We start from the raw sequence: 14,743 nt of genomic DNA on the forward strand, positions 1-14,743 counted from the left end.
AGCTGGGGGGTAAACAGAAACCTGGAAAAATAAAAAGGACTTGGGGGGGGGGGGGGGGGGACTTTTACAGGGCCCTACTTGTTGGAGATTCTTCAGCGGCACCTGAGACAGCGTCTTCCACCACCACCAACAAAACACCAAATGATAGAAGGCAATGTGGAAGAATAGTGTTGCATCCCTCCAATAGAGTTCCAGACACATTTAGAAACCATGCCAAATTGCATTGAAGCTGTTCTGGCGGCTTGTGGTGGCACAACACCCTATTATTTTGGCAGTTACCTGTAATATATAATATTTCAAAATGCCCATCCCTGAAAGTAACATCCATAATGCTAACAGATAACTGTATGTTACCTGAGGGTTATCCATGTACCACACCAGGCTGCCCGGCTGGGTGTCCAGGATGAAGTAGCGGCGCAGGAACTTCCCACTGCTCTCGTTTTCCTCGATGTCCAGGAAGCCACAGATCCGGTTCTGCCGATCCACGTAAGGCATCTCCGGGGCTGGCACATTCCCTGACCCAGGGGCCGGGAGAGAGGAGGAGAAGGGGTTAGATGGAGGAGAGCCTGGAGGGAGGGAAGAGAGGGAAGTGAGTGGATAAGGTGTAATGAAGTGTTGTCCAGTCCAGTGTTCTCTGGCAAGCCTTGGCAGCCTCTCAGCCACCTGGTACTAGGATCGTGTGACAAACTTAAACTCTATCTCATTTATCCCTTTCCATGTAATCAGTTTCCTTCTGTCACCTACTCTACCATCCCCCCTATCCTTTTTTCTCTTCCCTCCCTTCACATCTGGTAAGCCTTTGCAGTCTACCCAAGCCTTTCTTTCGACCTCTACAAACTCAAAGCTGAGAATTAGCTGAGAAATAATTTCATAGACGGTAACTTCACTGAGAAGAGTTTCATTTCCAGTACAGACCTGGAGCTCAGTCAACATCTCAACAACCAGATACTCTGAGGAGCTGGGTTGAGCAATATTTATTAACTCAAAGACTGAGCAGCCAGCCAACCAACTGACTGACATCTCCTGGTGGTTCAAATTACTCATTTTGATTTCAACTCTCCAAATCAAGACTAGTGAAAGCTTACAACATGTAGGTAAACGTAAAACTTGTGTGGATATAATACTGCACACATTGCTGTAGCATGGTTAAACTGTTATCTAGGGATGCAAATTTCTGTCAATTTTGCTGCTGACTAACTGACCCTCGTTAACTGCTCAACAAAAATGATTACATTTTTTCCAAACAGTAAAATGAAGTGACCAACAGAAAATACTATCAGAGATCTGTATAAAATGACGGGATGCTTATGTTTTCGCCCTAACGAACGGGAATCGTACCCAGGTGGGAAGGCAGGGGACAAGCTTAGGCCCAAAATAAGCCATAGAAAATGCATTGTACTTATTTTGGACAGAGAGTGAAACCTCTTGCTTCGCCTCTTCCTCTCTGAAACTATGCATGCATACAAGGATGCCATTAAGCTCTTATTAAGAGCTTAATGGAAACAGTGAAAAGGCTATTACCTATTATTGAACATGAAACTCCTGTAATGAAGCACCTAATATAAATTATTTTCAAACACTTGCCCAAATGCAATTTGCGGAAATCACATTTCTAAACTGCACACCTAATGTGAGTAGTTCCACGTGACAGATGAACATTTCCATTAGAAACTTAGAAAGAAATATGACCAGGACTGTGCTTTTTCGCTTCTGGACAACAAAAGAAAATTGATATAAAAACCAATAAAACAGGAGAAAAATGCTGGTTAACGACATGAGCAATTCTTTATAAAATAATTATAATTGCCTCTACATTTCTATGGATGGAATTTCTGCAAGGCTACTTTGGAACAGGGTAAGACTTACCGTATAAGTAAAGTAAAACGTTCAGGTTTCAAACAATTATACTGCCTCAAGCTCACATTGCAAAGTGGTGGGAGGTGCGCTGATAGGCAGGCTATAGCCTATGCATCAAAATGAAGAACGGGAGGTTCGCAAACTAACCTACAGACCGATATGCATGAGAAGTCAAACGTATTTCCGCTGGCTAACCGATTAACATCCCTACTGTCATCATTTCTGATTGAAGGAATTGGCATGAAACAGACCTTTTGGTGTCCACGATAAAGGACCCTCTTTCTCTCCCTCCCTCTGATTCAGAGAAAGAGTTCGGGACATTATGAGTAGTATGTGGGAGGATAAGGGGGACAAAAGGCCTGCTTGTTGTGCATTGTGTAAAGGGGTGACGTCAGGGCTAGCCTCCGCATCCACTGGAGTCATTCCATAGACACACACACGCTTGACAAACAGCCTGTCAGGGCTGATCCTAAACATTGGCTTTAAAGAGTGTATGAAGGTGAGGTTCAGACTAGCCTGAGATGTTTCTTGGTCAACAGGGACACACACACACACACACACACACACACACACACACACACACACACACACACACATACTTCCAGTAATATCCTCTTGGAGAGATTTCAATAGTGCTGCAACATGTAGGCTTATAACTCCAATTGACACTGACTGTGTCAGGCATCAGAGGGTTGGTGGAAATACATTTCATATTCTGACCATCTCTGAAACTCAGACAATACCTTTGATGATACAGTGGAACACTTACAGAAAATACAAATGCCAGTGGTGGTGTTGCATTCAGAGCCACATGCCTGTAAAGATTAGAGAGGATCTGAAGTTAATTAAATACTGTTGAATTAATATGGCTACAGGCTCATCTGCCTCACCTAAAGCCCATTCTTGTGGGAAGCTGCTTTCATCAAGCTGCCCACTCAAGAAAAACATTCATACCGTAACCAGTGCCTGCAACCTGGTCCAGGTTCAGTCAACCTACCAGGGTAGTCACAAACAACTAGGGTTGGAAACTTTCCAGTAAATTTCCAGAAATTTTCCATGGGAAGTGTGAGAATTTTGCTTAAATTCATCAAAAGAGTCTTATGGCATATTTTGGTTAAACTATCTCCAATTCAATTGGAACACTCTGCATGCACAGTGCATTCTTCAATCACATGTGCAGTGCACTCGTCCAACACATGTACAGCTGATTCTCAAGATCTTGCACACTAATGAGATGCTATTGAGCCCACATTAGTACACTGAGCCAAGGCCTACATGCTTTCTGGTAAGTTTTGATTACAATACTGGGTGGGGTAAATATATTTTATATGACTCCAAAAGTTTCGAAAACTGTTAAAATAATGTCTGTAAATATAACAGAACTGAAATGACAGGCAAAATTGGGATTTGTTTTATGTTTGTAGTTTTCCCATTGACTGCCTATACAGATTCCATTGACTTAGGACTCAAATTGCACTTCCTATGGCTTCCACTAGATGTCAACAGTCTATAGAAATTGTTTTAGGCTTGTATTCTGAAAAATGAGGGAGTAAGACCACTCTGAATGAGTGGACACTGCAGTGTCCCAGAGGTTTATCATGCGCACAACCGAGAGTGCGCCTTTCTTGTTTTAACCTTTTGTCCAGTTGAAATATTATTGATTATGACTAAAAACAACCTGAGGATTGACTATAAACATCGTTTGACATGTTTCTACGAACTTTACTGATACTTTTCGTATTTTTCGTCTGCCTGTTGTGACTGCCTTTAAGCCTGTGGATTACTGAACAAGACGCGCAAACAAAACTGAGGTTCTTGGATATAAAGAGGGACTTTATCGAACAAAACTAACATTTATTGAGTAAATGGGAGTCTTGTGAGTGCAACCATATGAAGATCAAAGTGATTCATTTTATCGCCATTTCTGAATTGTGTAACTCCTCTACTTGGCTGGTAACTGTTTGTAATGATTTGTCTGCTGGACACTGTTCTCAGATAATCGCATGGTATGCTTTCGCCATAAAGCCTTTTTGAAATCTGATGGTTTAACAAGGATTAACAAGAAGTTAATCTTTAAACTGCTGTATAACACTTGTATGTTTTATACATTTTTATAATGAGTATTTCTGTTTTTGAATTTGGCGCTCTGCAATTTCACTGGATGTTGGCCAGGTGGGACGCTACCGTCCCACACCCCCCAGAGAGGTTAACAATTTCTGCTAATTCGTTAATGCTACCATGTGTTTTTTTTTATAAATGTTTTATTTCACCTTCTATTTAACCAGGTAGGCTAGTTGACAATGAGTTCTAATTTGCAACTACGACCTGGCCAAAATAAAGCAAAGCAGTTCGACACATACAGAGTTACACAGAGAATAAACAAACATACAATCAATAATACAGTAGGAGAATCTATATACAGCATGTGCAAGTGAGGTAGGGCAATAAATAGGCCATGGTGGCAAAGTAATTACAATATAGCAATTAAACACAGGAATGGTAGGATGTGCAGAGGATGAATGTGCAAGTTGAGATACTGGGGTGCAAAGGAGCAAGACAAATAAATAAATAACAGTATGGGGATGATGTAGATTATTATTTAAAAATTTTTAACCTTTATTTAACTCGTCAAGTCAGTTAAGAACACATTCTTATTTTCAATGACGGCCTAGGAACGGGGTTAACTGCCCATTCAGGGGCAAAACGACAGATTTGTACCTTGTCAGCTCAGGGGTTTGAACTTGCAACATTCCGGTTACTAGTCCAGCGCTCTAACCACTAGGCTACCCTGCCGCCCCAGATTGGATGGGCTATTTACAGATGAGCTATGTACAGGTGCAGTGATATGCTCTCACAGCTGGTTCTTAAAGCTAGTGAGGCAGGTAAGAGTCTCCAGCTTCAGAGATTTTTGCAGTTCGTTCCAGTCATTGGCAGCAGAGAACTGGAAGGAGAGGCAGCCAAAGGAAGAATTGGCTTTGGGGGTGACTAGTGAAATATACCTGCTGGAGAGCGTGCTACGGGTGTGTGCTGCTATGGTGACCAGTGAGCTGAGATAAGGCGGGGCTTTAGATGACCTGGAAGAGACTTGTAGATGACCTGGAGCTAGTGGGTTAGGCGACGAGTATGAAGCGAGGGCCAGCCAAAGAGAGCATACAGGTCGCAGTGGTGGGTAGTATATGGGGCTTTGGTGACAAAACGTATGGCACTGTGATAACAAATTGGATGCAGAACTTCTGGAGAGAGTTTGCTGCACTGAAAGTAAAGGGGCTGAATAATTTTGCACGCCCAATTTTTCAGTTTTTGATTTGTTAAAAAAGTTTGAAATATCCAATAAATGTCGTTCCACTTCATGATTGTGTCCCACTTGTTGTTGATTCTTCACACAAAAATACAGTTTTATATCTTTATGTTTGAAGCCTGAAATGTGGCAAAATGTCGCAAAGTTCAAGGGGGCCGAATACTTTCGCAAGGCACTGTACATCAATGCAACAGGTTGACCAATACAAGGGTTGAAATATTGGTGGCCACCCGGCGAAATTCGAGTCTTTTTGAGCCTGACAACGAGCCATCCTCAACAAGGTTGGAAAGTGACAGTGAAGAGAGGCCTCAGAGTCTGATGTTCAAGGCAAAATACATTAAAGCCAAGAAAATGGACCCTTGACAATCAACCGTTCTCTATCGTAGGTGATGTTGGCTTTCACCGACTGCTCGAGCACTGTTACACACTACCAAGTGCACTGTTTTTCAGATGTTGCCCTACCGGAGTTCCACAGTAATAATGGTGTCACTGCTATTAGCTTCACAACATACATACTATGGAACGCCGTTTGGGTCTTTGCGTGTCAAAAAAGTTACAGTAGCACTGTCAAAGCTGTACAAAAAAAGTCTGCAAACAAGCAAACACCGGCCACGAACGATGTGCTTACAATACTGCGTTGGTAATTAAGCATCATTTGATCGACCGCAACTTCTGGGGTAGCTAGCTTCAGCTTGGTACCTAGCTAGCACCAACTGCAGTCATTTTCATTATTCTTAGCAATGATTTAGGAATCCTTGTGAATAAGTATTAGCTAGGTTGCCACTTGTCGTTCGCCTAATGAAATTGAACTTCAGTACATAAATAAATAGCCAGCTACTTAATCCTGTTGCACAAAGCTAACGTTGCAAGCAGCCAGCTAGCTTCATCTGTCTAGTTAACACGTTGCGGTCGAGCCTATCTTTTTTAAAACTAGCCACAATAAGGACTGGGCACAAAGTGGAATTTGTGGTTTGCCTTCAAAATAAAAGTGTCTTTGACAGTGATGCAAATGAATGCATATAGTAGAATTATGCCATACTTTTATTTTGAAGGCTAACCATAAAGTCTACTATTGTGGCTAGCTTCACATAAGAACTGTCTTATAAATTGGGGTTATTTTAGATGATGACACCTAGCTATATAGTTAGCTAGCTAACTATAGCTACTGAAACAGATTGTTGTTTTGCTTTGTTTTTGGGGAAAAACATTGGATGCATCCATAGGCTACCTAGCTTTTTTTTAATGACCAGCACTATAGGTGTGTGAGAACTTTACCAGCATCATAGCATACGTATAATTGAATCGTTGTGATATATGAAATACGAGTGAGTGTAATCAGTGTGTAATTAGCAAGTAAAAAAAATGTATGAACGCATTAAATTATCATGTAATGTGCAGTCATATTCAGGTCCTGATTGGTCAATAGGCTTATTTGACACGTCAAATAGTGCTAAATTGTATCTTTGTTGACACACAAAGACCCAAACGGCATTCCATAGAAATCCTGGTTGAGAATGAAAAGACTGAACAAATGAACAACGAAACAGAACCTCAAGTAAAAGAAATCGGTTTTGATGATGTCTTACTGGTAATGGGTAATCAGTTAAGAACAAATTCTTATTTACAATGACGACCTACCCCCGGCCAAACCCGGACGACACTGGGCCAATTGTGCGCCGCCATATGGGACTCCCAATCGCGGCCGGATGTGATACAGCCTGGATTCGAACCAGGGACTGTAGTGATGTCTCTTGCACTGAGATGCAGTGCCTTAGACCGATGCGTCCATGTGTGTGTGTTAACTATTTAACTGTACTAGAAAGCTTAAAAATGTTAATATCGGTGATCGGTTTCTTTGGCAAGGAAAATATTGGAATCTGTATCGGCCAAAAATGTTATACCGGTGCATCACTAGTGAAGTCAACTCATTTAAAGTTCAATTCATAACTTAGTTTTTTTTTTTTTATATTGGAAGGATTTAGTCATTAGCAATTATGTTTACTTATGATAAGGTAAAAGGTTGATGTTTCTGTCTCCATATGATATGGTAAATATATACACAATGAAAAAAACATCTGCATTTAAATGGTAATAATATAATTTGCATATATTTCTGATAATTCCCATATTCCGGGTAATGCCCACGGAAAGTTTCCACCTCTGAATATTCCCCAAAATATGCAACCCTACATACAGCACAGGAATGAAATCAACATGTATTGATCACATCCCACAGCAGAAATGTGCTTGAAATTGCTTATCCCAATTACGAATAAGCACCCATTAAGAAAAGGACTGTAAAAACTGTTAAACCCCTGTGAATTGATGAGGAATTGAACAATTATATGGTTGAGAGGGATGAGGCAAAAGGAATGGCAAATAGGTCTGGCTGCACAAAAGATTGGCAAACGTACTGAAAATGTGTAAAAATCATGTGACTAAACTATATAAAAATAAGAAACCACACTATGAGACAAAGATAAATGACAAAGAATGATAGAAAAAAGCTTTAGAGGACCTTCAATGAAATTTTGGGGAAAAATGAAAATTCAACAACATTATTCATTGAATCAGATGACTCATTCATCACAAAACCGACTTACATTGCCAACTACTTGAATAATTTTTCATTGGCAAGATTAGCACACTTAGGCATGACATGCCAGCAACAAACGATGACACTACAGATCCAAGTATATTTGAACAAATTATGAAAGACAAGAACTGTAATTTTGACTTCCATAACGTGAGTATGGAAGAGGTGAACATATTTTTGTTGTCTATCAACAATGACAAGCTACTGGAGTTTGACAACTTGGAAGGAAAATTACTGTGGATAATAGCAGACGATATCGTCACTCCTATTTGCCACATCTTCAATTTAAGCCTACTAGAAACTGTGTGCCCTCAGGCCTGGAGGGAAGCAAAAATCATTCCGCTACCTAAGAATAGTGGGTGGAGCAGCAGGTAGCCGACTAGTAACCGAAAGGTTGCAAGATCGAATCTGACAAGGTAAAAATCTGACTTTCTGCCACAGAACAAGGCAGTTAACCCACTGTTCCTAGGCCATCATTGAAAATAAGAATTTGATCTTAACTGACTTGCCTAGTTAAATAAAAGTTAAAAAAATGTAAAAATGTGATACAACAGTAGCTAAGATGGGGAGAAGTTTGTCCATAATAAAGCACTGCTCTACCTTTTGAACAGCACTATCAACAAGGCAGCTCCTACAGACTCTAGTTTTGTCGCACCTGGACTACTGTTCAGTCGTGTGGTGAAGTGCCACAAAGAAGAAATTAGGAAAATTGCAAATGGCTCAGAACAAGGCAGCATGACTGGCCCTTGGATGTACACAGAGAGCAAACATCAACATGTCAATCTCTCCTGGCTCAAAGTAGAGGTGAGATTGACTTCATCACTACTTGTATTTGTGAGAAGTATTGACATGTTGAAAGCACTGAGCTGTCTGTTTAAACAACTAGCACACAGCTCAGACACCCATGCATAACCCACAAGACATGACACCAGAAGTCTCCTCACAGTCCACAAGTCCAGCACAGACTATGGGAGGCGCACAGTACTACATAGAGCCATGACTACATCAAACTGTATTCCACATCAGGTAACTGATGCAAGCAGTAGAATCAGATTTTAAAAAACAAAAATACACATTATGGAACAGCGGGGACTGTGAAGCAACACCAACATAGGCACAGAGACATGCATACACACATGATAACATACACACTATACAATCACGTGCACATGGATTTTGTATTGTAGATATGTGGTAGAGGAGTAGGGGCCTGAGGGCACACACACAACGAGTTGTGAAATCTGTTATGAATGTTTTGTAATGTTTAAAAATTATATAACTGCCTTAATTTTGCCAGACCCCAGAAAGAGTAGTAATGTGGATCCATAAATACAAATGACAAGCAACAGCCTCTGTTTTGTGCAGAAAAACTGGGGTTTTCGATGTGTGAGGGAATAGAGCGCTCAAAAACTGAGATGGAAGAGGGCAAGCTATAGACTGCAGAGCCACCATGTTAGAAAGGTCAAACAAGAAGGTCAGAGGGGGGAGTGAACCGAACCATAGACTCTGGGCTTAGTCCTAACTCAAACATCAGCATCCACACTCATTCTTCGTATGTGAGAGAACGCTTTGTCCACCATTGGTAACCAAGTGGCCGGGCAATAAAATAGCACCAAAGTAGAGGGGAAGGGAGGGAGGGAGAAAGTAAGAAAGATCATGGGGGAAGTGAGAGACAGGAGAATTATGGAAACAGTAAAAAAGTGATGTTGGGGTGAGGGCTTGTGGAACAATGGCTACCTTACTGTGTCATTGTGAGTAATATCCAAACTCTAAAAAAAAAATGTATATATATATATATGCCTCTCTCCTTCACCATAAGTTTCCACCTAACTGCATTAATTTCTGGCATGCTTCTTTCAGATCATAGCGAAGTCAGTCACAAATTAAATGAGCCATGGGCTCGGCTCCTGCTGCAGATCAAATGTATTTTATAAAGCCCTTTTTACATTTGCAGTTGTCACAAAGTGCTTTACAGACACCCAGCCTAAAATTCCAAATAGCAAGCTATGCAGAGGCAGAAGAAAAGGTAGGTAGGTCACAGGGATGCCAAGGGAGAGGCATTTGTAATAATGACGAATACAACAATAATGAATGAACACTTATTTTAACTTAATATAATGCATAAATAAAAATCTATTTAGCCTCAAATGAATAATGTACCATTTTCAATTGGTTTAAATAATGCAAAAACAAAGTGTTGGAGAAGAAAGTAAAAGTGCAATATGTGCCATGTAAAAAAGCTCATGTTTAAGAACATGAGAACATATGAAAGCTGGTGGTTCCTTTTAACAGGAGAATTCAATATTCCAAGGTAAGAGGTTTTAGGTTGTAGTTAATATAGTATTTATAGGACTTTCTCTCTATACCATTTGTATTTCATATACCTTTCACTATTGGATGTTCTTCTAGGCAATTTAGTATTGCCAGTGTTAACAGTATAGCTTCCGTCCCTCTCCTCGCCCCTACCTGGCCTCGAACCAGGAACACATCGACAACAGCCACCCTCGAAGCAGCGTTACCCATCACTCCACAAAAGCCGCGGCCCTTGCAGACCATGGGGAACAACCACTCCAAGTCTCAGAGCGAGTGACGTTTGAAACGTTATTAGCGCGCACCCCGCTAACCATTTCACATCGGTTACACCAGCCTAATCTCGGGAGTTGATAGGCTTTAAGTCATAAACAGCTCAATGCTTGAAGCACAGCGACGAGCTGCTGGCAAAACGCACGGAATTGATGTTTGAATGAATGCTTACGAGCCTGCTGGTGCCTACCATCGCTCAGTCAGACTGCTCTATCAAATCAGACTTAATTATAACATAATAACACACAGAAATACGAGCCTTAGGTCATTAATATGGTCAAATCCGGAAACTATCATCTCGAAAACAAGACGTTTATCCTTTCAGTGAAATACGGAACCGTTCCGTATTTTATCTAACGGGTGGCATCCATAAGTCTAAATATTCCTGTTACATTGCACAACATTCAATGTTATGTCATAATTATGTAAAATTCTGGCAAATTAGGCGGCCCAAACTGTTGCATATCGACCGACTGCGTGCAATGAATGCAAGAGAAGTAACACAATTTCACATGGTTAATATTGCCTGCTATCCTGGATTTCTTTTAGCAAAATATACAGGTTTAAAAATATATACTTCTGTGTATTGATTTTAAGGCAGGCATTGTTGTTTATGATTAGGTACACATTGGAGCAAGACAGTCCTTTTTCGCGAATACGCACAGCATCGATTGTATGCAACGCAGGACACGCTAGATAAACTAGTAATATCATCAACCATGTGTAGTTAACTAGTGATTATGATTGATTGATTGTTTTTTATAAGATAAGTTTAATGCTAGCTAGCAACTTACCTTGGCTTCTTACTGCATTCACGTAACAGGCAGTCTCCTCGTGGAGTGCAATGTAATCAGGTGGTTAGAGCGTTGGACTAGTTAACTGTAAGGTTGCAACATTGAATCCCCGAGCTGACAAGGTAAAAATCTGTCATTCTGCCCCTGGACATGGCAGTTAACCCACCGTTCCTAGGCCGTCATTGAAAATAAGAATGTGTTCTTAACTGACTTACCTAGTTAAATAAAGGTGTAAAAAATAAAATAATAATCGGCATACAAAAATACCGATTTCCGATTGTTATGAAAACTTGAAATCGGCCCTAATTAATCGGTCGACCTCTAATCACGACCAAGTCAATCGCCGCAGTCCACCCACCAAACATTGTTAAAACTATAGCTGGATGGTCTCAAAATACACTACAACAGCAATGCATTGCGATAAATATGAATTGCTGAGCGCTAATGTGACAAGACAGAGGAGCATGTGTGGTGTTTTGGCAATTAGCATTTGTAATATCTGTGGCTTGATCACTCCACTGTGTTAATTCAATTTACAGGTCAATTCAATTCTGTTTGCAAGCTAGCTTTTGTCCATATTACATTTTTGAGAGGGACCTTGTAATGTCTCACAAAAGGCCTGGGCTTGAACAACGCACTAAAACACACTCGAGGCAAGAGTGGCACAGAACCCCCTTCTCTCTTGGTCCTAAAAAAATTGTATGATGTGCACCATCGTATTGGCAGTATTTGATGCAAGAAAATACTGTATGAATCAATAGTAGGTTACATCACCTGCCTAACAGGTTGGTTAGTGTTAACAAAAATATTGCCTTTGTTATTTTATAGTGAAAACAGCTAAAGTTCTCTATACAATTATGCTGTCATGCAAGGCAACAAAACAAGTGTAATAGGATATCTCAAAGCCCCCCTAGCAAAGCTTGAGATAAACCCAGTGTGGTGTGTCAATTCAACACTGATTAACCACAATAATAGTCTGACCTAGCAGCAACCAGAAGCATACCCGAACGAATGACAGAACTTGTGAAAAACCTCAAGAGGTTGCACAAAACCACACCATAACACAACAGTGACAGGTTGTGTATTCACCACTATTTTTGACCCTGGTATTATGACTATGGTTTACTACACTTCCTGACCAAATCGCTGCTCACCATGAACTGGAGATGCAGCTGTCGAGAAACGAGATCAAACAGATTTGAGTAAAGAGGCACATTTCATAGTTGGCAGTAGACCCTATGGAATATAACGTTTGTAACCGAGGTATTTTTCTGACTGTAAACCAGAGGGAGAGTACATCCCAATTGGCACCCAATGCCCTATAGGCTAGTAGTGCAAAGTAGTGAATGAATCTGGTCGAGCACGTGAGGCAAACTTTGGACCTGAATGACTTGAATTAATGTTTTTTATATATAAGAAAAAGTGTAAACGTCATCAAGAGAGCTAATTTAGTACAACCGTCTTGGCTAGTAAGGTAGATAGCTAATTAACCCCATCATAACTTAAAATATAGCAACTGTGTAAAGTAACTAGCTAATGTTAGCTAGGAGGCCCATACTAAATACAAATGACTGGGCTGCAGTAACGTTAGTTTGGCTGAACAAACGTTAGTTATAACGAATTGCAGATTGTGGCTTTTAATTACGTTATGAAATAGCTAACGTTAGAATGCTAGCGCTAACTTGACAGCTAAAAACAACACTTCACATGTAGTTAGTAGCTATCAGTTCTAGCTAGCGAACGCGTTATCTAGTGAACTACAACCAGCCAAGTTAGTCGGGATATAGCTAGCTAACGTTAACTTGTTAAGCAAATAATACAGCGGTTTGACGTTCTCAGTAGTTAGTTATTATTAACCTGGCTCAGAATGAAATCTGACATCTAGATGACGTTAGCTGGTAAGCATAACATTAGCCAACAACGCATGGCACGTTCAAAACGCACTTCAAATGCTAGCCAGTTCACGTCGAAGCCTTTACTACAGCTTGGTAACTAGCTAGCTACCAATACGTCAATCTCAAATAAACTCTACATTGGTATTTGGCGGCTTGCAACTTACACAAGTTGTCTTCACACAGGAGTGCTTGATTCAGCCTAGCCCATTCCCTCGTCCTGTGCTGGGGCAAACAGGCTGCCGTTAGCGTAGGCTAACTATGTCAAATAATGCGTTTATGCCCCATCTAGCGTCCAAAAGAAGAACTGCGTTTTTTTAATGCAAAGGCAAAGACTTTATATATTGGTCAAAGAATGCTCCATCACCGTTGCCCGCTATTACGCTCATGGCTCCTTTGAGAAACTTGCCGGATCTTATTGCGATCACATCAACTAGACACAAACGTTAGTAGCCTACTCTCATATCATGTCGTATACAACACAGGCATAGCACACATTGGCCTATCATATGCAGCAGCTAGGCCCAGTATTCTCAAATTGATGATCAAACATACCTGCAACAATTTAACAATCTAACAAATATTATTTCAACAATTAATCTAATTGGCATATCTAATGTAAATAGCAGTAAGCAAATACAAGGATAAATGTATCCCACTGCTGTGCTTTTCAGTTGACCCTAGGCCAATGCATAGGGTAATACTACAATTTACCAGGATAATGCAGTTTAGTCGGACTCTATGTACTGTACAGTGCCTTCAGAAAGTATTCAAACCACTGTTTCCACATTTTGTTGTGTTACAAAGCGGAATTAAAATGGATGTAATTGTCAATGATCTACAGAAAATACTCTGTAATGTCAAAGTGTAAGAAACATTCTAACGTTTGTAAAAATGAATTTAAAAATGATTGAAACATAAAACACAGCATTTCTTGATTAGAATCACCTTTGGCAGTGATTACTGCTGTGAGTCTCCTGGATTGTGCAACATTTATCCATTATTATTTTCAAGAATCTTCCAGCTCTGTCAAGTTGGTTGTTGGTCATTGCTAGACAACCATTTTTAGTTGATGCCATTCATCCTTATTAGACACCTGAGTCAACATGGCTGCACAAACAAGATGTGGAAACATTGTACAGCTGCAGTAGCAGGATGATTTCCAGACATATCTATGGGCCTCCTGCTCTTAGTGTAAGTTGTAAATTGTAGAAAGCATAATGCCATTGCACAACACTCCTAAACCCCTCATTCTAACAACACATCATACTTGTTGTTCTGATGTGTATAATGAGAAGCATCCAGAAGCTGCACTTGATGCATTTATGAAATTGTTTCTTCCAGTTATTTATAAGCATGCACCTACTACAAACATTTTTAAATCACACTTAGTACAAAACTCCAAACTGGTCACACTTTTAACCAGTAGTGTAATGTACTAAAGAAAAATACTTTAAAGTACTACTTAAGTAGTTTTTTTTAGGTATCTGTACTTTACTATTTATATTTTTGGCTATTTTTACTTCACTACATTCCTAAATAAACTTCTTACACAATAATGTACACTTTCCATACATTTTCCCTGAAACCCAAAAGTACTTTTCAATGCTTAGTAGGACTCACTCACTTGTCAAGAAAGCATCTCTAGTCACCCCTACTGCCTCTGATCTGCAGGACTCACTAAACACAAATGCTTAGTTTGTAAATGATGTCTGCATGTTGT

The 14,743-nt window shown here is 40.2% G+C and overlaps 1 protein-coding gene across 20 annotated transcripts in view; it reads right to left on the reverse strand.

Annotated features, from left to right (window-relative positions):
- Window positions 1-13,330, reverse strand: part of LOC109899744 (pleckstrin homology domain-containing family A member 1) — a 36,246-nt gene extending 22,916 nt beyond the window's left edge. For 12 of the 20 annotated variants that reach the window (XM_031835666.1, XM_020495240.2, XM_031835669.1 and 9 more), the window contains exons 1-2: window positions 13,188-13,318; window positions 355-566 (exon numbers count right to left, since the gene is read on the reverse strand). In XM_031835666.1, coding sequence (XP_031691526.1) covers window positions 355-495 — 141 coding nt within the window. In that variant the 5' untranslated portion in view covers window positions 496-566; window positions 13,188-13,318. Of the gene's footprint in view, window positions 1-354; window positions 567-2,626; window positions 2,673-13,187 lie in introns of those variants that run through there. The other 8 variants (XM_020495230.2, XM_020495229.2, XM_031835670.1 and 5 more) reach the window with 6 other exon arrangements.
- Between the last annotated feature and the right edge of the window lie 1,413 nt (window positions 13,331-14,743).

This window comes from Oncorhynchus kisutch, linkage group LG11, assembly GCF_002021735.2.
Source record: "Oncorhynchus kisutch isolate 150728-3 linkage group LG11, Okis_V2, whole genome shotgun sequence".
In the NCBI taxonomy this organism is placed as follows: Eukaryota; Metazoa; Chordata; class Actinopteri; order Salmoniformes; family Salmonidae; genus Oncorhynchus; species Oncorhynchus kisutch.